This window comes from Oxyura jamaicensis, chromosome 14 (assembly GCF_011077185.1).
Source record: "Oxyura jamaicensis isolate SHBP4307 breed ruddy duck chromosome 14, BPBGC_Ojam_1.0, whole genome shotgun sequence".
In the NCBI taxonomy this organism is placed as follows: domain Eukaryota; kingdom Metazoa; phylum Chordata; class Aves; order Anseriformes; family Anatidae; genus Oxyura; species Oxyura jamaicensis.
The window spans coordinates 11,259,454-11,283,316 of NC_048906.1; the positions used below are offsets into that span (position 1 = coordinate 11,259,454).

General features: G+C 57.0%; 2 protein-coding genes and 2 long non-coding RNA genes across 6 annotated transcripts in view; 2 read left to right on the plus strand and 2 right to left on the minus strand.

Annotated features, from left to right (window-relative positions):
- NAA60 (N-alpha-acetyltransferase 60, NatF catalytic subunit) overlaps positions 1 to 17,732 on the plus strand; it is a 26,243-nt gene extending 8,511 nt beyond the window's left edge. The window contains exons 2-7 of the mRNA XM_035339390.1: positions 9,922 to 10,040; positions 11,972 to 12,101; positions 13,431 to 13,527; positions 15,860 to 16,094; positions 16,925 to 17,110; positions 17,559 to 17,732. Coding sequence (XP_035195281.1) covers positions 9,931 to 10,040; positions 11,972 to 12,101; positions 13,431 to 13,527; positions 15,860 to 16,094; positions 16,925 to 17,081 — 729 coding nt within the window. The 5' untranslated portion in view covers positions 9,922 to 9,930 and the 3' untranslated portion in view covers positions 17,082 to 17,110; positions 17,559 to 17,732. The remainder of the gene's footprint in view (positions 1 to 9,921; positions 10,041 to 11,971; positions 12,102 to 13,430; positions 13,528 to 15,859; positions 16,095 to 16,924; positions 17,111 to 17,558) is intronic.
- LOC118174207 lies at positions 3,480 to 3,779 on the minus strand. The gene is made up of 2 exons (XR_004754588.1): positions 3,553 to 3,779; positions 3,480 to 3,514 (listed from the first exon to the last, which is right to left on the minus strand). It is a non-coding gene; the product is annotated as an uncharacterized LOC118174207 (long non-coding RNA).
- Positions 6,597 to 19,874, plus strand: LOC118174208. The gene is made up of 3 exons (XR_004754589.1): positions 6,597 to 6,607; positions 6,914 to 6,919; positions 19,796 to 19,874. It is a non-coding gene; the product is annotated as an uncharacterized LOC118174208 (long non-coding RNA).
- Positions 19,875 to 21,650: 1,776 nt separating this feature from the next.
- Positions 21,651 to 23,863, minus strand: part of NUDT16L1 (nudix hydrolase 16 like 1) — a 6,072-nt gene continuing 3,859 nt past the window's right edge. Inside the window, exons 1-3 of one of the 3 annotated variants that reach the window (XM_035339393.1) lie at positions 23,728 to 23,818; positions 23,543 to 23,649; positions 21,651 to 22,702 (exon numbers count right to left, since the gene is read on the minus strand). In XM_035339393.1, coding sequence (XP_035195284.1) covers positions 22,238 to 22,702; positions 23,543 to 23,649; positions 23,728 to 23,803 — 648 coding nt within the window. In that variant the 5' untranslated portion in view covers positions 23,804 to 23,818 and the 3' untranslated portion in view covers positions 21,651 to 22,237. Of the gene's footprint in view, positions 22,703 to 23,542; positions 23,847 to 23,863 lie in introns of those variants that run through there. The other 2 variants (XM_035339392.1, XM_035339391.1) reach the window with 2 other exon arrangements.

The following is a 23,863-nucleotide window of genomic DNA, read 5'->3' on the forward strand; positions in this document are numbered from 1 at the left end:
AGCCCGGCCAAACCCCCCGGGGCCGCGCAGCCCCGCGGCGGGCACCCGGCCGGTGTCCGCCTCCCCTCAGCGGCGCCGGGCCCAGGGAGCTCACGGCAGGACGCTGCTGGGCTCCCGGGGGCTGCCTCGACGAGCCTTGGGCCCGGCTGCCCGCCCCCCAACCCCCGCAGGCGGCCAAGTCCGTGCCCTGCTCAGGGCCGCGCCAGCTGGGGCCGGGTGCGAGGCCGAGCAGCAACCCGCTGTGCCTGGGGAGCTGCGCCTCAGCACGGGGCCTGCCCCCGCTCAGTACAGACGGGAGGCGTTCGCCGTTTCCCAGCCGGCGTTCCCTGTATCCAGCCGCCTGCAGACCTGGCCTGCCGCCGTGTTGGTGGGCTGGCACCGGCGGGGCCGCTGTGGGCAGCTGCAGGTTTCGCTGTCCCGAGCACCCGTGCCCCGTCCCAGAGCCCCAGAGCACGCTGCGACGCCTCTGCTCCTCTCTTCGTCCTCCTCGTTTCTATGAACCTGGGCACGGTGTACAGCCGGGAGTGCCTTTTCGTTAAGAACTCAGCTGGGTGTATTCCCGTTCCCCATGTGCTGAAGCCTCTCCTCTCACCCCCGTGACTTTTTCTCTTTAGAAGCTTTGAAGGGGAACGCTGCTGGCAGCGTCCTGGGTGTGCCAGCGCACGGGTTTTGTTCTCTTTGTTGTTGTTATTTCGTTTGTTTCCTTTTTTTAATAAGCCAGTTGAGTGCATGAATAAGCTCTTAGAGATTTTTAAGACGTGGTGCAATTTTAAAGGAAAATAATAATATAATAACCATAATTAGGAGCTGGTGGCTCCCAGCGTGCCGTGCTCGGATGGTGCGAAACCCTGGGGGAACTGCTGGTGGAAATCAGGAGACCGGTCCTTTGTAGCTGGAAGCCTAGCGAGCCTTTAGCTCTCCACGTGTGTTTATTTCCTTGAGTGCCCCGTCCCTGCCTGTTGCTGTTCCTTCCCCAGGACGGATGATCTTCACGTGCACGGGGGGTGGCTTTCTCCGCGTGGAGCTTTTAGTGGCGTCGGGCCAGCACGGTCCGGTAGGGCTACGGTGGGTGCCTGCGTGGGAGCCGAGGAGCCTTCCTCCTCCTCTTTTCCTCCTCTTTGCCAGCACCGTGAAGTGGGCAGGAGCCGGCGAAACCCCCGCGGGTGGCTGCTGGCCCTCGCTGACAGCGTGGGCGCGGATACCTGGCGGGGTACGGGTACGGGGGAACTTCGCTGGCAGCGGCTTTGCGGAGCCGATCCTGAAGCCGTCGCGGCTCTGCTCTGCCTTGTGCTCAGTGCTGGACGCGGGTTCCTGCCGCTGTTGCCTTGTTCCCCCGGTGACTGGGCTTCACCGACAGCGTGGTAACAAGGACCGCGGCTGGGAAATGGAGGCAGGCTTGAAATTCCCTCTCCCGGTGTTTGCACTACGCCAGGCTGATTTCCTGGCGTTTTTAGTCACTACGGACGTTTTGGGGGGGGCTCTTTCTTCCAATCCTGAAATGGCAGCGGGCCCGCGTGTGTGATGAGCTGCCTGGGGTTCCTTGGTTTCTGGAGGAGCAGCTGCCTGCTGGAGCCGTGCCGCGCTCCGCATTTACACCGTGTTGGGTCTCTCCTCGAGCGAGCTTCTTGCTGCAAGCGTGCTTCTGGTGTGACCCCTCGGTTTTAACTCCCTGCGGTGCTGCTGTCACAAGGCAGATTTTCTCTGCCGCGTCTTAACAAGGAGAGATTTAACAGCAAAACCCTCTTAGCGGTCCTTGTTGCCGTTCCCCGGAGTGGCTCTATCTGGGGCAGCGGGAAGCTGTGCCTTTCGCAGCGTGCTTCAGAGGCGCGTTACAGGGGTACCAGCTGCCACGAAACCTACGGCTTCAGTACCACATCCAGGGCTAAGGTAAAGGACCAGGAGGCGAGCAGGAGGCTGGCGTTTCCCCTGCGGGAGGGCTGGCAGAGCAGACCTCGGGAGCCCGGACGACCGGGGATACGAGTATAAAAGGATTTCCCCCACAGTGAGTGTTCTCATTTCAAACAACTGCTGTTTGCTGTGCAGGTAGCGCCGCGTTTTGTCTTCTCCTCCCTCAGTGTCCTCTCGCGGTCTGTGCCAAACTCGGGCCCTTCCCGGCCGGAGGCCAGCGGGGAGTTGCGGTGATCCCGGGCGCTGGGCTCCGGGCCCTGCGGCGTGCGCCTCAGCCTGGGCAGAGCAGGAGGTGAAGCGCAGGGCTGGGGGCGAGGTGCAGGTGCGTTCCTTAAAAAGCCGCCTGCAGGATTTTGGTGCTGAGGCCGGGCTGGCTGGGTGGCGCGGGTGGTGCTGCTGCCCGTGCCGGTGCGGCCGGCTCAGGAAGACAGAAGGCTTTCCTTTTTGTGGGGAGCCTGAGGGCTCGCCGGCGCAGCTGTCTTCTCTAAAACCAAGGCTGCCCTCCGTTCTCCCCGGGGCTGGGCTAACTGCGGCTTTCTCTACAAGACATTCTTGCCGGCTGGTTTTCTGAGGCAGACGGGGTCTGCGTGCTGGGCGTGAGGCATGACAGCCCGGGGGGTTTTGCAGGGGAAACTAGCCGAGATCAGTTCTGTGCGCAGGAGGAGGCTGCTGCTGAGGGAGCAGAAAGGAGAAGCACCAAGCCTTGCGCTGGTGCGTGCAGAGGAGTCACAAGGTGCCTGCGAAGAGCTCTCGGGCTCGCTGCTTTTGGTCCTGGCAGAAACTAAAGCAAAATGTAACACCTAGATCAAAAGCAGTCACGGGCTTCCGAGGCATGACGTTATCACAGCATCAGAGCCTGCTCCAGCCGCATGATTATATTATTTTCAGACCAAGGCATAAAATCCATGGTTTTGTCCTACTTTTCCCATTAAAACAGCCTTGCTTGCTCCTGCTAATTTAGGGAAGTGCTGGCAGTTTTGGGGGACAGTCCCGTGGGAAGTGAAGGAGGGTACCGAGAGGAGGTGACATTTCCACCGGGCTCCATGGCTTTGCATAATGTGCTGGCAGCGAGGAGAACCACACCTCCTGCGGCTCCCTGGCCGCTTGTCCTGAGCGAGCCTGAACGTGGTTCCTGGAAGGAGCAGGAGCACCCCGTGAAGAAAATGAGGTGAGAGCACCAGGTGGTGACTAGAGAGGGGGCATGCCCACGCCGGGTTCCCAGCAGAAGCGGCGGTGGCAGTGCAGGCAGCAAGCTGAATTCCCAGGCTGTTCAGTCTGAAGGCATGGGTGTGCTCAGGGGGCTCAGAGCTGTGGGCTATTTTTTTTTCTTCCTGCCTGGGCTTTTTTTCCTGCTTTTTTTTTGTCTCCTGTAGGTGTTGGGGGAGCAGGGCTGTCCTCGGGTGCCCTCTGCGCGTGGCGAGAGGACTCGTCCCGTGGTGCTGGGCGACCTGACCCAGCCTGGATCGGGCCTGCTGCCCCCATAGGGGCCTTCCAACCTTTTTTTTTATTTAATTCTATGACCAGGTGAAGTAGTAGCTAGGTATCAAACCAAATACTTTATTTTTGTTTTTAAATGTTGGTTCCTCTTGCTTTGTTAAAGTTGCCTCTTGCTTTGTTAAAGGACTTTAACTAAAGTTAAAGGACTTTGTTAAAGTCCTAGAAGCACCTCTTTGACATTCTTGGTAAGGAACTCGTCATCTCTCCCAGCCCAGTTGCAGTTTCACTGTATTAAATAAAAGGAGCTCGGTATCGGGTATCTGTGTGGAGCATTCCCTGCGAGACCAGTAACCTAAAAACGCAGCGAGCTTAAAATGAAACGCAGAAGGGAAATCGTTACTTCTTTGTTGGAATTAGACCTCTGGCTGGCTCAAATTGAAGGGTTTAATGGAAATCAAATCCCCCGTGCCAGATGGTGCGGGGCAGAGGGACGGAGCCACGCGAGCTCCCGTGGAGATGCTCCCCAGGCAGCAGCCGAGTCCGTGTCCAGTTTGGGCGCTGCGGTGCTCGGCCACAGCTCACGTGCCCCTGCCCTGCATTTCAGTAGCTCTTAAAATTTCATCCAGGCTTTGCCGCCTCCTGTTTGCGAGCGAGGATGGATGCCAGGTGCCATTAAGCACTTTGTGTTCTGCTTCCCTGGAAGTCTCACTGCTGGGACCTGGGGACTGTCCACGCAGTCACAAAGAAGGGTTTGCTGCCCTCACTGGGGCGGCACCTCCAGGGCAAGAAAATCCAGCCCTTGCCTTTCCAGGCAGGGAAACCCAGCTCTGCACACGCGTCCGCGGCGTAAATTTTTTATTTGGGATTTTCATGAGCTTATCTGGATGGAAGTCCAAGTAAAAATCGCCAAAATGGCACCTTAAGGTTGTTCATGCTCAAACCCAGCCCATGTCTGCAGGATGCACGAGGCAGAATCAGCGTTAAAACTTGTCCCGTAGTGCTGAACGGGGGAAATCTTAACTTGTCGGATCGCTTGGCCAGGCTTTGAAGGCACGGAGCTGCTTGAGGGATTTTCAAAAGCGTTTAAGCAGCTTTTTGCCAAATTCTAGTAAGCATCAAGCTTCATCTTGCGTTTGAACGCCCTGTTGAATTCGGAGCGCTGATTCTAAGCTACACTCAAAACGAGACCTGCTCCTGCACGGTGGGAGCTGGAGGTGCTGGTCGGTGCCCGCACACCCGAGTGAGTGCTGGTAACCTGGGGGTCCTGCCCACCCCTGGGGCTGCCGCTGGAAGCTGAAGGCTCTGCTGCTTTGTGGGCAGAGGTGTGAAATGCTGACCTTCAGTTCGTTAAAGCTAGGGCTTATCGATGCCGAATGTGTACGACATTGTTTTTAAGCAGTAAGTTTGGATCTGGAGGCGTCTTTAACACTGATACCGGCGTTTTTCTTCATAATTCAACATGCCTTTGTCCTGCAAAGCTGACTCTAGAAGTGGTACTTACAGGTGGAGCTTCTGGCGCAGCCGCATCCTGCCAGCTCTGAGGGCAGAACGTTGCCAGCATGTGGGTGAGGTTTTATTTTCACCCAAGTGTTTTGCTGCTCTAATGGTGCTGCTGTTGTGATCTCAAGTTCTTCCTAATGGGAGAAAGGAAAGGAGAGACGTAGAAATAAATTCTGGCAGCAGCTCTAGTGGTTGTGCTGGAGATGTACGGCGGGTGGCTACAAAACTGCGTCAAAGGACAACTGGAACTTTGTAGCCCCAGGAGCCACGAGCCTCTAAAGGAAGCCAGGTGCCGTGACGTGCAAAGGGAGCCCCAGGGCCTCTGCTGGGAGCAGCAGGAGGAAGGATGCTCACTGGCACTATCTTCACGGCACAGAGGCCACAGATGCATCTCCCGCCTCCTGCTTTCCCTGCCCATCTTCTGGGGCAGCTCCGAGCTCCTCAGAAGCCACAAGCTCCCTGAGAGGGCAGAGAACGGCATGCCCAAACCCCGGGTGTCCCCGTGGCTGGCAGCAAGCGGTTAGCTTGCCAAGAAGCTGCTACTGAAAATGCTCGAACTACCCCAGCAGCGTCTAAAGGGCACAGCGGGGCTGATGCTTTGGTGCCTGGTGGATTTTGCACAGCGTTACCATCTGCGTGCCTGTGCTGGCGGCCCTGCCCTGCACATAGAGAAGTGATTTCGAGTCTGGCGTGGGCAGGCTCTGGGTTTTGGCACAGGTTGTTACTTCCTCAGAAACCATTTTCTGGGCACGTCCTTCTCGTTAGCTGGCTCTTCGTGTGACTTGGTCTAAGTGTTTTTCCCCGTGTGGGCAGTAGTTGATGGGTATCTAAGTTCTTAATGGTTAAAGCGGGTGTTCTTCTTCCCTGCAGGTACCCACCACAACCTTTTCCAGTTTCTTGAGAGCTACGTGCAAACCAAACCTATCTTCAAGTGTTCCCAAGAGACAAAGGCGCCTAGCCTGCACCCTGCCTGCAGTCCCCGGAGACTGCCGGCTGCAGAAGGAGCAGTGATCGTGTGGCCTGCCTGTGATTACAGACAGTAGGTGCTTCAGACAAGGCCAAAAAATAACCATGATTATGAAACAGTCACAGCTGATAATCAGCTTAGGCGTGAGGGTTTGAAGTTCCTCTGTCGTGAGTCGAAGTGGTGCCACTCCCATGTCACGGCCACTTGTGCGTGGTTAATCTCACAACTTTCTCTTTGTTTTCTTCCGCAACTTGCTGCAAATCAGGGGAGTGCAGGAGCATTTCTGATTACTTGCTGTCTCTATTTCCAGTTGCTCTCCTTTCTCCCAGCACCGAGAGCGACCTTTCCCTCTACTGCTCTTGGCTGCTCTGTGCTGTCACGGCTGGTTTCATCTTTGCCAAGTGCCGACTAGCTCGTGTACCGATGAGCTACGGGCTGGTAGGCAGCCTCAGGAATTCCTTTATAAACTAGTTGTAAGGCACATGTGAAAGTGCCTGAAATATGATTGATCTTGCCTTTTTGGAAGGATGTTGAGTGAGCATATGCAGTTTGGCCCCTTTTTTGGTCTACTGTTTTCTCTGGCTGAAAACAGCGTAGGTTTTTGTGGGTGTGTTCTGTTCCATCGCCGTTGAAGACAGAGTGACCAAAGGTCTCTTGAAAACCCAATGGTAGTTAAGTGCTTTTTGTGCTGGATACCTTCATGGAACATGTTGTTTCTTTCTGCATTCATGCGTGTGGGATCTTAGTTTGCTAGACACTAATTAGAGGCAAATAGTTGCCTCTTAGCTGGCTGCTGTGGGGATACAAGGCTCTGTGCATTCCACAGTGATTGGCCACAAAAAGTGGGCCAATTCACATCCAGAGGTGGGTTGCCACAAAATCCTCGTCCTGTCAAATTCTGTGGTTTTCACTATACTGCTCCTCGTGGACGGCAGGCGCTGCCCACAGTGGCCCAGCCTGTTTCAGGGGAGTGCTGGCAGTGCTGATGTTCCCTTCCCACCTTCAGCTTTCCGACCTTCCTGCCTGTGCTGCCCAGCACGTTAGCTGCCCGCTAGCTCGTGTCCTCTTTGTGCCGTCCAAATGCTTCCTCTCCCCTTCGAGTCCTGGGTGCTCACACTTGGTATATCTCCAAATGAACTTACTAATTTTTCTTTCCAAGCAGTAGCGGTTAGAAAAAGACTGGAAAACCTCATGGGATAAATGGTTTTATCTCAGTGGTGACAGCGTGTCCCGGCCTCCTCCCTTCGTCACTCCCATTAGCTGTCATCCTTGAACGCTGCTAACGCGCTGCGTGGCTGCAGAGTGCCAGAGCCAGAAGGGCCTTGGAGTCCTACAGCTTTCGGTAGGTCGCTGGACATCTCGGCGGCAGGACTGCTGTCAACCTGGAGGAACTGTTTGTCTCTGCAAGCAGACACTCCCTGTGAGATAACACGCCGTGTAAATCGGTTGCGTTTGGCCATGATCACTGCTGCTGCGCCTCGCTTCGCCTGCCCCAGAAATGGCCACCTAGCTTGCTTTCATGTGTCCCCTAGAGCTTCCTGTTCGCCAGTGCTTCACAGCTGTGTTTTCTTGAGCCTTTTGGTAACGTTTCATCCCCACTGTGGGTATCAAGCCGTGCCTAAAACACCATCTCAAACACCTGCTTTTTTTGTGCTCCTGCCCTACGCCCTCCCCGGGGCTGACAGCCAGCTGGGTGGCTCTCGGTGCTCCCATAAAGCACCTCCTGACACCGTGTCCGCAGAACACCTGGCAGCAGGTTTCTGGTGAGCTGCTAACTGCAGGTTTCCACAGTGCTCCCTGCAATAATCCACACTTCTCCAGCGTAGTCCCCGGATTTACTCCTCTCTGCCCCGAAGAGCTCTTTGTTGTTGCAGCACGGAGCGTAACAGAGCTGGCTGCGGTGCTGTATGGCTGCTTTACAAACGCCCAGCCTCTGCCAGCACAGCCCGCAGGAGAAGGTATCAACCCAGACAACTAGCTTGGAAAGGCAGTTCTTGAATTGCGAGTCTTACAAGCTGTTTTTCTGCACAATTGAAAAAAAAAAAAAAAAAAACAGGCCTGATTTGGGGCTGGGGAAGGGTCTCTGGGCTCTTACAAAGCCTTTTCCACCGCACTTAACCAGAAGGCACCGTGCCCTCCTACGTGTGTGCGGCGCCTTGGAGTTTCCCTCTCTGCTGTGTTCTCCAAGGCCGCAGGTTTCCTGCCGACCTCGCGCATGCCCCGTGCCTCCTGCAGGCTCGTGGGGGCTCGGCACCCGCGGGATCCTGCCTTGGCGCAGCGGCACAGTGCGAGCGCCGAGCTGCCCGTGGGGGTAGCGGGCGGGTGCCGAGCGGCCGCTTGGGGCTGTGGTGCACGCCTCGTGAAGCAGCCTTTGGAAGCAGACAGGCTTGGCGTTTTGAGATCTGGCTTTAAATGGGTAGACCGAGAAAATTGCAGGGCCCCTGCCCTGCCAGGCAGGGGCCCTGCATTTTCTTTCGTTTAAACTTTCTTTAAATGTGCGAGAGCACCCAGATGTGGTCGCGTGACGCAAAGCGGACGGAGCGAATCCGTGCTCGCACGCCTGGCGCTGGGAGGGGAGTTACCCCGCTCAACAGAGTGCTTGTGGATTGTCTGTTCTTTTTGAAGGCTGGCTTCGGCTCCAGGATAATGCACGATGCCCGCCTAGCTCTGGGAGAATGCAGCGTTAGATAAACACGAACTAATCCTTGCAGGAACGTGTCCTGTGCTGGCCCTGCCTCTCCTGCGGCAGCTGCTCCGTGCTCCCAGGTGCCCGCCTTCTCTGCCCAGGATCGAAAATGCGCCGCTCTCACGGGTGTTCGTTTATCTCCAGTTTGTCAGTGCTGAGACTATTTTTAAATGGTTGACTGAGAAAGGGCGTTGACTTATAGGAGCACTGAAACTTCTCAGGAGACAGAAGATTTACGAGCAAGAGGAGCGCTGCTGTTGCAAACCCGAGTGCCTGCAAGCGGAGCGACGCAGGGGGCCTGCAGCCTTGCCGTGGCCGGAGCTGCTCTGCTGCTGCGCTCCTGTGCGCTCCTCCCTCCTTCTTCCCAGCCCGGAGCCTGTCCTACAGTCTTGTGGAGCTGATGGGATTTTTAAATGAAGCTGCTCAAACGGCACACCCAGCCCAGCAGGAGCGTGCTGAAATCGGTTCCTTCTCAGGTCTCCGAGCTTCAAGCCAAGAGCACCGGAGAGCTGCGCATCCCTTCCTGCAGCAGGAGGGCACTCCTGCTGTGCGCAGCTTTTTCCTTACAACTCAGCGTTTCAGAACCAAGATTTGGACCTCCTAAAATCTGAGGAAGAAAGAAAAGGAAAAAGAAATCTGATTAAACCAGGGGTGTATCTTAGTTTGCATCCTGGCCTGTTCTTTGACCTGGCGCTAGGAGGGCTGGAATGAGGGTGAGAAAGCTGCAGGTGGATGGCTGCGGAGTGAGTTGTGCCCTGCCCTGCCTCTGCTGGCCCTGCTGCCGTGGAGTCGGGCAGGGGGCTTTGTCCTGAGGCGTGTTCTCAAGCTCTGGTCTTCATTTGTGCTTCCGTGGTGGACGTGCTTTTACAGCCACTCACAGCCTGCCTCTTCCCATCCGATAGCTTTTTAAAGAGGTCTGAGGACGTTGGAAGTGTCGTGTGCGTGGCTAGCAGGGCTGTGACCATGCTGTGGTGAAGGAGAGGGGGCTTTAATTTTGTTTTGACAAAACGTTGATCCCGTACAGAGATTGGAAGAGCTCCACGCGTTGTAAGGCCCGCTTGGCATGCTCTTGGCTGCATTTAATGCAGCGTCCCTCTCTGCTCTTCTGGTCTCGGTTGTGCCATGTGCTCCTTTGCACCAGCATCAGCAGCCTGCCCCGTGCTTGTCACCGCAGCCGTCACCTGTGTGACCGTCGTGGGCTGTGCCAGGACACGGAGGGAGCTGTGAGCTGTGCCCAGCCTCTCGGCACCAGGGGTCCCGGCTGCTTCTCGAGCTGACGATGCCACAGTTTGCTTCAGCTCTTTTAAACTTGTTCTGCTCGGAAGAAAATTCCCTTGGTACTGGGAGCTGCCTGTCACAGATGCTTGCCTGAAGCTGCGGGTCCGAGGCTGTTGCGTCAAACCTAACGTGCTTTCTTCTCTTGCAGGCGTGAATGACAGAGGAGGTGCCTCCGACTGCGCTTTCCGACGTAAACCTGCGTCTTCTCTGCCACGATGACATAGACACAGTGAAACAGCTCTGTGGTGACTGGTTCCCAATCGAGTACGTTCCTGGTCGTGGGTGTGAGGTGGCGGGGATCTAGAAACAAGGGGTGTGAAGCTGCGCTGCTCCGGCTCAGAGCCGAGGCTGAAGGCTCTGCAGCCGTCTGGGCCGCTGCTAAGAGAGCAGCGCGTCCTGGCTCTTCTGCGTGCTGTGGTGGTGTCCCTGTTCAGGGGACATTTAGAGCCCTGACAGCATCTGACAGTTCAGAATGCAGCTGTTGGCAGAAAAGTGGGCTTTGTCGTTAAGGGGGTGGATCAGCTTCTTGGGAAAGACTGTGTAAGACGTGGGAAAGGATCATCCCTCCAGGAAGAAACAGCGTCCCCGTGCTTGTGGAATCGAGTTGTGTTCTCGAGTGTGTGCCAGCAGAGCGTTCTCAGAGTGAACCAAGCCAACAAGGAGCTCCTGTTCCTACGGGGCTGTCCCTCTGAATGTCCCGGGAGCAGCCCGGACAGTTCTGGTCTGTGTACCTGGGGTCCCCTTCCCTCCCGTAGCACTGTGCTGCAGGGCATGCTCGGCCGTCCCCCGCTCACGGGGCCGTTTGCTCCCTCTGAAGTGGGCTTTTGTTGAGACCAAACCTCTGAACAGAGCAAACTTGTGCAAAACTAAGTGTCGAAGGCCTCACAGATTTTTCATCAAATACATTCTGATAGCATCAACAATTTTACAGTAGGCATTTCTGTAGATCTAAAGGAGAGCTGTCCTCTGCTTTGTCCCGCTCTGTTGTCTCCCGCTCCGCTGGACGCAGCCCGTTGCCTTTTCATCTTTTATTGTTCGGGTTGTCCCACAGCAGACCCGCCGCGGTGGTGATGCTGAGGTGAACATCAGCCCTGGTGAGACCCAGGCTGTGCAGAGCACCCTCCTGATGGGAAGCCGCTGACAGCGCCATCAAAGGAGGCGGCATTGCTGCCTTCCCCCCCTCTGACTGTTGCCTTTCCTCTCTGCCACTTGGTGCAGCTGCGTGCAAGCTGCTTCCAAGACTTACCTGGGGTTGAAGCTGATCTCGGTGCCCCAGGTTAGTTCCCCAGGCCCCCAGCTGGTAAGCGCTCACCTCTGCACCAGCACACGAGCGAGGAGCTTTCCTGGAGGGCGGGGATAGCTTTCTGGCTGAAAGTATCCAGGGAAGCTACAGCTGTCGTTCTGAGGTATTTTATTTTGTTTAACCTTCGAGAAAGTTTATGGAGGATTTCAGCAGGTTGTAATTAAGGTTGTGTATTCAGCAAACCACCAAAAGCATTTTTAGAGTTTGGAATTTGTAGATTTATTTTGAACGCAAGGCATGCTGAATTCTCTCTTGGGCCTAGATGAGCGTACGCTAGCTTCCCTTCGGTAGCACAGACGGGTAACCGGAGCTGGTGCTGTGACGTTTTTGTACCAATATGCTGTATTTTTTCTGCATGTATCAAGTTAATAAGATTTTTACACTGTTTGATGAGGGCGGATGAATCCTGTATATAAAAATAACTTTCTAATGATGGAAGCAAACGCTCTGGGCAGTGAATATAAAATGAAAGCATGTCTTAGCAAGGCCGGAGACCATTACATGATCAACCTCTGTGGCTTCTTAGGTGCAACTGGGGGGAAAAAAGCCTGCCTCCAAATGGGATACAGCAGCAGTTTGTTTCATGGTACCATACAGCAGTTAAGTCAGGACAGGTAGATAACGTACTGGCCCAGGTTTTGTGGAGTAAGTTAGGCTCATAGCATAGAAAGAGCTCAGCCGTATGTCAGTCCAAAGCTACTTGACTGCATTTCCCTGCAGAAGACAGACCTTTCAGCTTCCCTCCCTCAGTCTTGTGTAAAATTGGCTTGCAGTTCCAGTGACTGGCACTTAGAGATGCTGCTGCCTGTCTGAAGTGCAGTGTTGGCTGTAGCACTGTCTGCTCCCGTGGGATCTGTTCTCCTTAACGTTCCTGTTTTTTCTCCCTTCCCAGGTACCCTGACTCATGGTACCGAGATATCACGTCCAACAAGAAGTTCTTTTCCCTCGCAGCCACATACAGAGGCTCCATCGTGGGAATGATAGTAGCAGAGATCAAGAGCAGAACAAAGGTGCATAAAGAGGTAGGAGGACTCTGCTTCAGTACAAGATACCTCACTTCTTGATGTGCTTAATTGGGATGGGGCCCGTTTGGGGTATGTTTCCCCCTCTGCTCAGGAGCTACTGTGAGTTAACTGTGAAAAAGCAAGGGATGTGTTTGAACACGGGCTGCTGAGCCTGTTACCAGAAAGCCTGTTCCTGCTGGGGCTGGGCAGCTGTGGTCTGATGGGAAGCCTGCTGCCTGATGTGCTGTGTGGAGGGATCCGGTAATGCAGTCGTAGACTAAAAGCCACTTCAATAATTCTTTTGCCAGCCTGTTTTCAGTGTGCCTGGTCACTGCTAGTGGCTGAGGTATGTGCACTCGTGGGACAGTGAACCTACTCCTCTCTTATGCAAGGCATGAACTTCCTTAGCCATGCTGCGTGAGTCACTCCTGAGAGCTGTGACTTCCTGCAGCAGCGAGTGTCCTTCGTTCGCTGTCACTGTCTTGAACACAAAACAGAGGTGACCAGTCTGCAGGAATTCCAGGCCACAGGGGTGGCAGTTTGGAGGTCAGGGGAGACGGTACGGTATGGTCAGAGTGGTGAAGAAGAGGTGGTCACTGAAACCAGTGAGATCAAAGATGCCCCGGGTTACTGTAGGGAGAACAGCATAGGAGAGTGGCTGGAAAACAAAACAGGCACAATGCAGAGAGTGCCTAACTTCTAAAAGGCCCTCAGTGTCATGACTGAACGGAATAGTCAGTAACGCTTGTAGGAACCAGGAGCGCTGAGCGGCGCTGGTCTCGTCACTATAGCTGTGTGGCTTCACCTCAGAGCTACTCAAAGTCAAACTCTGTCTTCAGCAACTCTAACAAAAGGCTCTTGTTCTAGCCAGACCGAAAGCCATGGGCTTGTTCAGATACTGTTCCACGCAACTGGGACTGTGGAGCATGTTTCTTGTCCTCCACGGCACTACAGCTCAGACTGAGAATGCCGGCAATAGAGACTATTGCTGATAAACTGCAGGGAATTGATCTAGACACTGATGTGTAACTCCAAAAATGGGAATTTGAATCCTTCTGGGTGAAGAGTGCAGCTATTTGTGGGCTTAGAGACATAACGTGTATAGTAAGGAAACATCACGATCTGTGCTCTGCAATTGGATGATGGGAAAGCAGGAATACCACCTAGAGGACCAAGCTCATTTCATTTTTCTCCCCACCGCCTTTCCCAGAAGCTTCAGCTAGGACTCTTCAGTGAAGGGAAAATGCCTGCTATGGCCTTGTTTTCAGGTGTTCCCATGCAGGATTCTTGCTTTCTCCTCTGTCTCCCCACATACCTTACTAAATAACTTGTCGTGTCTCTACTCAGGATGGAGACATCCTAGCTTCCAGTTTTCCTGTGGACACCCAAGTTGCTTACATCCTAAGTCTTGGAGTGGTGAAGGAGTTCAGGAAACACGGAATAGGTAAGATGCTGCCACGTGACAGTTCTGGTTTTGTCCTACTTGCCACATGTGACTACTGGGCATGACTAAAGAGCCGCACCGTTTAACTCCAATCACCTCCTGAGACAAGCTTGTCTGTGACTTGTCCCAGCAGTCGGAAAGGTGATGCTCTCACACCCCCTTCGTGTTGGTAGCGCAGGTATGCCGAGAAGTTTGTATTGGTGTAAGTGCAGCACAATGTACAAATACTTCTGAAGAGTGCAGTCCCTCTCCTTCCCAGGGGACAGCTGAGCACACCAAAAAATTGCACTCTGCTGCTGGCTGCACCAAGAGTTTGAGAAGAGCTGCTGGGGCCGAGAAGTCCTCGTACTTTGTCGTTCATCCTGGAACAGGGTTTGAAGCCTGTCTGGTAGGGACAAAAGGGGAGCGTGTACTCCTTGGCTTCCGATTTTCTTCCATGGGTATCAGAAGCCTGGTACCTGAAGCAGAAAAGTAGCTGCTTTTAAACTTGCAACTTAAACAAATAGAACGGGTGTTTAGGGAACGATGAACTGGGAGAAGAGTGTAACTCAGGCCTGATGTAGTCTGAGTGCACATAAAGGTCAGCTCTGAATGCCTGCTGCAACACACAGCAATTCTGCAGCCATTTGGAAGCCTGCAGTCAGCAGGGGCCCTGCTCCGTTTAGAGCAGGATGTGTTTTGTCAGCAAGTAAGTGCCCTGCTGGTGCAATTTCAAGCACGATCTGCATCTTTGATCTGCAAAAGGAAGTAGCCCAGGTTTGGCAGGATGACCCAGTTGCACACCTGGAGTCTCTTCAGTGGGTACAGGTATCAGCTTCTTTTCCCCAAGTCCTCCCTTCTTCCCCACTCATGTCTAGAAAGGTACAAACTGATACGATGCATTAAAAAGTGACTAGAAGAGACATCAGTGGGAGTGCTGCATTTAAAATTACATTGAAATGCTACTTTGTCTAAGTTTTCTGTACAGAGAAGAAAATGCTTACATGGAATAATGTTCAGAAGTTAGTAAGGGGGGCTTCTGTTCTGTAAAGCTGGCTGTTTTGAGCCCCCTTTCAGTTTCCAAATCCTATTTTTTTCAGCTCCATATTGCTGGAATTTTCTCCTTTCAGTATCCGTATTTCCCATATCCATTAAATCTAGACAGCATGTTGCTATGCTCTCTGAAGATCTTTGGGCTTGCACCTGTAGCAGAACAACCTAAGAAGGCTGCCTGCTGCTGCTTTTTCTGAGACCTTTCCCTTTTGAAGAGTTTTCCTACTTGTGTTTGAAGCTTCAGTCTTTCTTGCAGGAGGCTTTTCAGCCCAGGCACACTTTTAAGCACTAAATCTCTGAATTTTCTCCAGCAGACATTAGAAGACTTTGGTTCTCTGCTATTCTTAAACCAGAGGGCAGTTGGGTTACTGTGAGTCATGAGTGGCATATCCCATAGCAAAATCACACTGTTCTCCTGTTGAGGTCTCTCGGTGCCTTCTTGTACTTGGCTGATAGAAATTCCTGCTAAGTCTCACGTAACCATAGAGTCAGTGCTGTTGACTTCTGCTCCGAAATCCTGTGGGCCCTGCCGAAAACCACCTGTGCCCTGAGGGCTGTGAAACAGATCGGTGTGCTTGTACTAGCTGAAGGGTTTCTGTTGCACCTGATGGAGGAAGTTAGCCCTGCAGGTTCTGTGGGTCCTTCGCTGTGCTGAGGCTGCCTGGATGAACCTCCAGGGCCAGTCTTTGGCGGCTGGGATATCCTCTGCGCCCTTCTCTGCTCTTCCCCTGCTGCCTAGTGGCTGTGGCAAAGTCAGGTTGAATGAGACTGTGCCTCACCTCTTCTCCTAAGAAGGGGGCTTAAAATCCTACCAATTCTTCTATTTTAATTTGAATTCAGTAGACACAACGCCATAACCCGCTTGTAAAGTCCTGCTTTGACTCTGCTGTTTTAAATGGCTCTAAAATAAACTTGATGGGACTGATAGCACTGAAAATGACTCACTGGCCTTACCCAAAGCCAAGAGCTGCTTGCCTGGGGGTGGGTATCATCGGCAGGTTTCTGTGTCTGACTTACCTTAGTGGTTATTGAATCAGAAGTGTTTCTCTCTTCATAAACCTGTTCTGCGAAACCGTGCTCATAGCTGAGGTGAGGTTCATATTAAAGCCACGGAGTGCTGCCCTGTTCGATGCCCGGGTGAAGCTCTGAGGAATGAGCGGGATCTGGGGTCCTCAAGCGTGGGCAGCAGCTGCTGCTTAGCTGCTGGGTGCCCGAGATCTCAGCTGGGAGCTTTGGAGCCCTGTGCTGCCCCTCAGCAAGCAGCTACGCTGTGTAATTCTGCTGTTCCTTCCTTCAACAGGTTCTCTGTTGCTTGAAAGTTTAAAAGACCATATATCAACAACTGCCCAAGATCACTGCAAAGCCATCTACCTGCACGTCCTTACCACTAACAACACAGCAATAAACTTCTACGAAAACAGAGACTTTAAGCAGCACCACTATCTGCCCTATTACTATTCCATAAGAGGGGTCCTCAAAGATGGCTTCACCTACGTCCTGTACATCAATGGTGGGCATCCGCCCTGGACAATCTTATATCCTTTCCCTTCAGCCTAATCACCAGTGAAGCATGCAAAGCAGACACCAAACCGTGTTTTAGGGTTAAAATGGCAACCTAGCAAAGCGTGCCCTGGCTGTACCTGGGGACTGGTGGCTGCTCTGTTGTGAGCTTGATTGAGCTGATTTCCCTGAAGCCAGAAGGAAGGCGTTGTTAGACGGTCTGACAGTGACCCACTTGTGCCTAGGCTTCCCCAGAACAGTTCAAGGAGGCAGCGTAGCCTGGTAAATGGAAGTTGGAGCAAGTTTGCCTGTGATGGAGAAATGCTCGTGTTAAGCCAGCGTGCAAGGCAAGCTTTGGCTTGCGTGCTGCAGGATTTGGCCAGCAGCGTGGCAGAGCAGCCCTTGGTCTTGTCCTCCCGTGTCTCTGGCCTGGCCTGTGGGTCTCAGCAGGCTGCTCTCCAGCTGAATTTGGGGATTTGTTTCAGGTTGCTGGATCATGGAAGAGAAACTTGACCTTTCCTAGGTGTAGCTAAACAGTCCGGGTCTCTCAGTGCAGGTGGATGGATTGCAGCCCCCACGGTAACTTGATGTGGGGGGTGCAAAGGAAACCATGGCAGCTGCTCCGATGAAGTATTTCCACACAAGTTGGAGCCGGCGCTCCCAAATTGCCTTCTTACGGTGTGAGGTAGGTCTGCTTTTGATAGAAAGGAGTGGTTGAGTAATGTGAGGAGCAGATCTGTCTAGATAGCCAAGCAGAGCAGCCTTCGCTGTCGGAGGGTCTCTTGAGCAAGTGCTAGACCCCAGAGTGTTGTAAGTTATTTTTTAAGTTAGATTGTAAATGTCACTGTCCTTAACTGCTGCCCACTGACTACCTGCAGCACATTGGATCAACGCTAGCCAGTCTGAGCCCGTGCTCAATTCCCCAGAGGATATATCGACAAGCCCAGAGCCTTCTCTGCAGCCTTCTGCCGTGGTCTGGCATTTCTGCCAAGAGCGGCATTGAATATAGCCGGACGATGTGACTTGATCAGCAGATGTACAAAAACCAAAGGTAGGTACCTGAGGGGAAGCTCCCTTCTCTGTCAGCAGTGCCGATGTGCCCGGCCGCTGTCGGGGGGCAGCCGAGAGCCCTGCAGGAAGGTGCTGGGTGAGGTGTCCTGGGCATCGCTGTGCTCCGGCCTCCAGCGGGTAGCCAAACTTGTGCTGGTTTCGTTTGGAGGGAATTTGAACTCTGATCTTGTTTACTTGAGCCCAGACTCTTACAGCAGATTCAACTTGTCCCTGCTGTCTCTGGCCTTTTTCCCAGCTCTGTTAGACCAGCTTGAAAGACCCAGAACGACCGAGTCCTCGCTATTTCCCAACACTGTCTGAGCACAGTAACTGATGGCCAATTTGCACGTTTCTGACCAAGTGTCTGCAGAGCAGTGGCTCTCCGGTACCCTTTGAGACCTGTACTGACTGGTTTCCCTAAGACAGTTGCCCTCTCTGTCTTCCTGTAGGATTGTTCTTCCTTCCACCTCCCGAACCATCCGGCTCTGCACTGATTCCAGAGGTGATGGCTCTTGGTCAGTGACCCAGCCCCCGAAAAGGACTCCTTATTCCACAGCTTGACCAAGATTTTGCAGACTTCGCACTCGACTGGCTGCAGCCCCGACCTACCCCCGTGGGCTGGGGTCCGCGAGCGCTGCCCGGGCAGGCCTGGCTCTCGCGGGAGGCAGCTGGTGGTGCCGAGGGCCTTGTGCCTCACGGGTGTGTGTGCGCGTGTTGCACTGCCCCTGCCACTTCCCTCCCTCTGGACGGTTTGCTTGTACTCGTATACGTGACGTGGAGGGGTTCAGGTGCTGCTTCCATGCCATGGCTCCAGCAGGCAGTGTGAGAGAGGGAGATGAAGCTGCACTGAGCGACCACCTAAAGGCGCTGCAAGCACCCTGGCAGGCCCCCGCTGCCAGAAGCCGCCGTCTGTCCCGGTGGAGGGGGAAGGGGGGAGCGGGGCGGCTGCTGCTGGGCCCTGCTTCCTGCCCCCGGCAGGGACGGCGGGGAGGGCTCGGGCCTCGCTTGAGAAACAAGCCCAGCCCTCGGGCGTGACGTAAAAAAGAAGCACCTAATTCAGGATGCATCAAGTAGAAGGCAGGGAATGAATTTGCTATTTCATAGTGAAATATATATTATACTGTATAGATCCTTCTGCCTCTGTCTGAGTTGGAACTTTGCAGAGGAGGGGCCTGGGGCTGGGGAGCCGCTGCTGCCACCGGAGCCTTTCTCTTCCCCTGCCTGCATCCTCCCTTGGCCTCGGGGCTTGCTCCTGCAGGGCCGCGGGTGTGGGAGCCGCACGCAGGTCCCTACAGCTCTTCTCTGCTGGAGAAAAGCCCCCACGGCTGCTTGCTGGCGTGCTCGAGGCTGCGCTCTGTGGGCATCGCCATGGGGCTGTGCCCTCTGCCACCCTCCCTGCGGCTCTGTGGGGGCCTCGTGGCCTGGCTGCAGATGCCCCGTGGCTGGGCCAGGCTGGCTCTGGGCTCACCGCAACTTCCAGCCTGCGGGGAGAGCCCCGAGGTCCCGCGTGCTGCAGCCAGGCCAGGCCCCTTCCTGCACCCCGGAGGGACGGGCAGCGAGCGCTTGGCTTTTATGGGGGAAGTCGCTGCAGCCGAGCCAGCGCCCGTGTCCGAGGTGCAGGGGTACCTGCTCCCCTTCCCTGCCTGAGGCGCTTCCCCTGCTCAGCACCGCGCTCCTCCCTCCCCTCCTGCATGCCAACTTTGGGACTGGGGCTTAAGCAAAGGCAGGCTGTGCGCAGGCAGGGGCTGCGGGCAGGGAGTGGGGCTGAGCCGTGAGCTGGGGCAGTGTCAGACCTAGGAGGAGAGAGAACGGTGGGATCCGGCAGGCTGCATGACTGTACAGGGTCCGTTTGGTGTTCACGAGTCCCTAAGATGGGCGTTAAATAGTAGAAGGGTGCAGGAGGAGAGCTTGCTGCAGCTGGTTCCTGGAGGAGGTTCCTGCGGGAGGCCGGGAGCAGCTCAGTGCTGAGCACTGCAGCCAGCGCCGCTCTGGGCCCTGCCTCAGCCCAAAGCCCTGGCACAGCTCGCCCCGCTGGGCACAGCTCACCCGCTGTCCTGCCAGCCTGGGCTGCAGGAAGCGTTGGTCAGCCCCCACGGCCTACAGCTACGGCATTTTGGGGAAGTAGAAGGCTGTGCGGTGTGGGGGGGAGCTGGTTGCTGTGCCGGGGCTAGGCTAGGTTTGGCTCAGTGACGGGGCGATAGGAGAGAGATGTTGGTGTGAGGACAGCGCAGCCTGGAGCCCCGCCGTCTGTGGGGCCCTTCCAGCAGCGAGAACCTGCCCTGAGCCTGTCAGAGGCCTCTGAGGCTGTGGAACCGGTGCGCTCCTGAGGCCCCTTTCAGCCTGTACTCCTCTTTCCCTCATTCCGCTTCCGTTCAGCGATGCTGGCAGTGCTGTGAGGTCAGGCTGCGCTGGGTGAAACGCAGCAGGCAGTGCGGGGCTGGACGGGCGTGATTTTGGGGCATATGTAGGGAAAAAAAAATGTAGCAAGAGCTCTGGGGCAGGGAGCTGCGGGACGAGCCGGGCTGCTGCTCGTGGCTTCGGCTGTGGCGCATCTCCTGAGGCTTCTGGCTGGGGCAGGGAGGTGAGCTGCCCCGGGGCTGGGGCACACAGCCTGACAGGCTGGGGCCATGCGGCTGTTCCCTGCGTGCCGCAGCAGTGCAGGACCCGAGCCCGGCACAGCTTCGAGGACAGGGCACAACTGCACCGCCGCCAGCTCACCCGAGCTGCTCCTGCACCGCAGCGGGCAGGGGGCTCCCGGTGTGCCCCCGGCCTGGCCGTGCACTCGGCAGAGTCCTGCAGCCCCGTGCCCGCTGCCCCCAGCTCCAGGGGTGTGTGGCAGGAGCACAGGCGCCCTCGCCACGTCCCCAGGGCTGGGCTGAGCACACACACTCCTGCGCACTCCAGCACCTTTTGCCCCAGGTGTGGGCCCCAGCGGCGGCTGCTGACCCAGCCCCTTGCACCAGGGCTCCCACCCGGTGCAGCCCCTGCGGGTGCCTCCCCTGGGTTCCCCAGCCCTGGGCCCGCATGGAGCTGGCGTCGCCTTGGCTTGCCTTTGGCCGTCCCCGCTGTCCGCACCGCAGCCACCGCTCCCTGCTCTGTCCTCCCGTTGGCAGGGGAGCGGGGGGGATGGGCCCCCACAGTCCCTCCTCGCTGCAGGGGAGGCCCGAAGCACCCTGGAACCCTCCTTTGGGTCATCACCTTATTATTTTTTTCTTCTTTACCTGAACCTTATTTACCTTATTATTGGTCTGTATGGGTTTATTTAGCAACTGAAGCTCCTGGCTCTTTGGCACTTGGCTTTCTCTGTCCCAGAATGAAGCTCTGCATCGCTCCCGGGGGCCTGGGCCTGCCGTTCCCCCACCCCACTGTATCCTGCCCCCCCCCCCCCACCCTCACTCCTCTGCTGCCCTCGAGCACGTCCCCGGGGAGCTGTGACTGGTCTGTGTGTATTGTTCCCCCGTCACCCTGTCCTGAGGCGTCGGTCACGTCCCTGCCTCACAGCCCGTTATTTATTGAAGAGCATCGTGCTGCCACTGTCAGCCTCCCTCTAAATGTCTTCAATTAAACCAAACCTCTTTTGCGAGTTGTTTGTCACTTTATGCAGGTGCCCGCCTCTCCTCAGCGGCTCAGGCCCCGACCCCTGTGCTCAGCCGAGGCGAGGTGACCACGCGCCCCCTTCCCGGATGCCTCCTGCAGGGCCCTGCCAGGCCAGGGGCTGGTGAGCACCCGAATGGGGCCTTACGGGGCGCTGCTGGCACCGTCCCCAGGGCTGGTCGGGCCCGGGGCGAGCCGGGTGCTCCCACCACAGCCCTAGGAGGACGCAGCAGCCCCTGTTCCTGCCCCACCTGGCGGGGGAGCGGCTGCTGGTGGAGGCGGCTGCCTCCCTCCTGCCTGGGGCAGCGCGGCTCTCACCCGGGGCTGAGCTGACTCAGCAGCGGTTGCGGCGCTGATCCTGCTCCGCAGGTCGGGACCGTGCAGTGCTGCGGCCCTGCAGGGCCAGCGGCTGGCCAAGGGCGAGCAGAGCCTGCTGTGTTGCAACAGGGGCTGCGGGGTGGGTGGAGGGCGTGAGCAGGGCTGGGCCGAAAGGGCTGCCCCTGCCTCAGCCAGCAGGGCCTTGCACTGCAGCCCCGCGGCCACCGCGGCATCGGTGCCGCCGGGGTTCCCGCTGCTGCCCAAGGGCCGGCTGCGGCCCAGATGAGCGCCCACCACGCTCGTGCCGTGCACGGCCGGGGCCCCGGAGGTGCTTTGGCACCCCAAGTGGAGCAGCTGGCTTCAGCCTGGTGCACGAACCACGTTGGAGCAACCTAACAGCGAAAGCCGAACAGAGCTGCAGCCCCCTGCGCTGCCCCAAGTCCTGCCCCCTTGCCCCACGAGCTGTCCTGGCCTGGTGTGCCGAGCCCCCCCCCGGGGCACCCCACTTAGGAGCTTTGCCGGCTGCTGTCCAGGCACGAGGCCGCCTGCAGGGACGGCAGCACAGCGGCGGGGCGGAAACCCACTGGTGCTTTGCGCTGGCAGCCAAGAACGGTCCCGACTGCGAAGCGTTCAGCAAAGCCATTTATTCCACTTTCCTGCTCCCACAGATCTCCAGATAGAAACCCACACGAGTACGTCCCCATGCCCCAGAGGGAATTCACTGCAAGTCGCTGCATACACTGGCACTCCGAGCGGGAGCCCGGCGTCGCTGCCACTGGCCGAGTGGAGCCCTTCCGCCACTGGCAGAGGTGCTCGGCCAGCAGCCTGGTTCCTCAGCTGTGTCCACTGCAAAACACAGCTATGTCCAAGTCAACAAAGGGCATTTCAAAATAATACGTTTTGTTCCTTAAAAATGAAACTGGGACCTGAATGCAGCAGTGTGTCCCTGAAATCAAAGCATAATTCTAAGGCTTCAGCACCTTCACGTAAGCACATGAACTCTCTGCAGGGGGCTGTGCGGATTGATCTGGGAAGCTCGCTAGAGTTTAATGGCCATAAAAATACATAGCTTTCCCCTGCTTCAGACAAATCCAAACCCTCCTGGCTGGACAGTGGAATCACGTGGGCAGCATTTGCAGCCAGCGACTGGTTGGAAAGTTAGACGAAAGTCTCTAGTCTCCTCACCCACTTTTAATCAATCACAAACAAGGCAGCATCACTCCATCGGCTCAGCCACCGCCTGCTCTGCTGCAGCGTCTGCCCTGGGCTGCACCGGCTGCTCTGCCGCCACGGCCTCGGCCGCGGGCGCAGCCGCCAGCTGCTCCAACGCAGCCTGGCTCTCTGGCACGGCCGCCGGCTGCTCCGCTAGCTCAGCCGCAGCCTGCGCAGCTGCCTGGTTCTCGGCACTATCTTGAAATTCGTTGCCTGCTCTAGCAGGCCCCGCTAGCTCGTTCGCTGCCTTAGCTGTTGCCGCTGCTGCGTGGTCAAGCGCCGGCTTCTTCGGCTTCTGCGTGGCTGCCACCGCCTCGGCCAGCTTCTCCTCCGGCACCATGTTCAAGATCTTCAGGGCAAAGAGCAGCTGGAATTTGGCAGTTCCAACAAAGGAGTTGCCCAGGAAGTTTGGCAGCCCACCCATGCGGTCCTTCTGGGTGTAGAGGGGGACACGAACCATGCCCATCACCTGCAACAGCACGGAGCACATTTCAGCAGGGGCCGCGGTGCCCTCTGCTCGCTGCGGGAGCGAGCGGGACCCCCCCACGGCCCCACACCCTCACCCCAGGACCCACCAGCCCACAGCCCCGGTGGCAGATCCCCCCCACCACCACCTGCCCTCACCTGCGCCCAGCCCTGCTGAGGCCCCTGCGCTGCCTCTCCCCGCACCCCAGCCCCCAGCCCTGGCCCCGTTCCCCTTCTTGCCCCCCAGGGGGGATCCCGCTGCCCAGGCTGCTCCGGGAGGCCCTTCCTTCCCGTCCGTGCCCTGCTCTGCCCTGCCTGGGGATGCCACAGCTCATCACGCGTCCTCCTCAGCCGTGCCACGACCCGGGGCCAACTGCCTCCGCTCCCACGGCCGCAGACACCGGCCACGTGCCGGGCGGGCCCACGGGGAGACCCTCGCTCCTGCGCCCTACCCCGGGATGACCGCGCCACCCAGGAGGGAGCCGGCTTCCTGCGCCGCCCTCGTGCCGCCCGCGGAGGCCTCAGGGCAGAGCAACAACCACATCACCGCGCCGAGGGCCGCGATTCTGCTCCAGGTCGCTCAGCGGGGACGGGCCTCGCCCGGGTCCCGAGGCTGAGCGGCTCAGCGGGGCGCCTTCCCACGAGGGCGGCCACCGGGGACGGCAGGAGCCCCTCAGGCCGCCCGGCGAGCGGCCGGGCCTCCCTGCGCGGCTCCGGCCTCCGCTCGCTCTACGTGCGGCGCGTTCCGCCGCTCGGCGGCCGCAGGGGGCGGCCCGGCGGGGGAGCTTTGTCCGCCCCGGCCCCGGCGCCCCGAGCTCCGCACGCCCCTCCCTGCGCGCCCCACCTCCAGCCCGTGGTCTCGGGAATGCACGGCGCTGATCTCGATGGTGTGCAGCTCCTCCAGGGTCAGCTGCCTGGCGTAGAAGTGTGCCACCACGCGATGTGGCCCCTCTGTCAGGTGCGAGCACAGATAGTCAGCCTCCGTCAGGCGCACGCAGCCCAAACCCAAGCCCAGCACCCGGTTCAGACCGTCCTCCAGGGACCAGTAACGGCGATCCACGAACCCCCCGGGGAAGCCCAGCAGTCCGTCAAACCGCATCTGCATCTGCAACAGAGCCGCGCGGTTAGGGGGGCCCGGCGGGCCCCGGAGGGGCTGGGGGGGGGG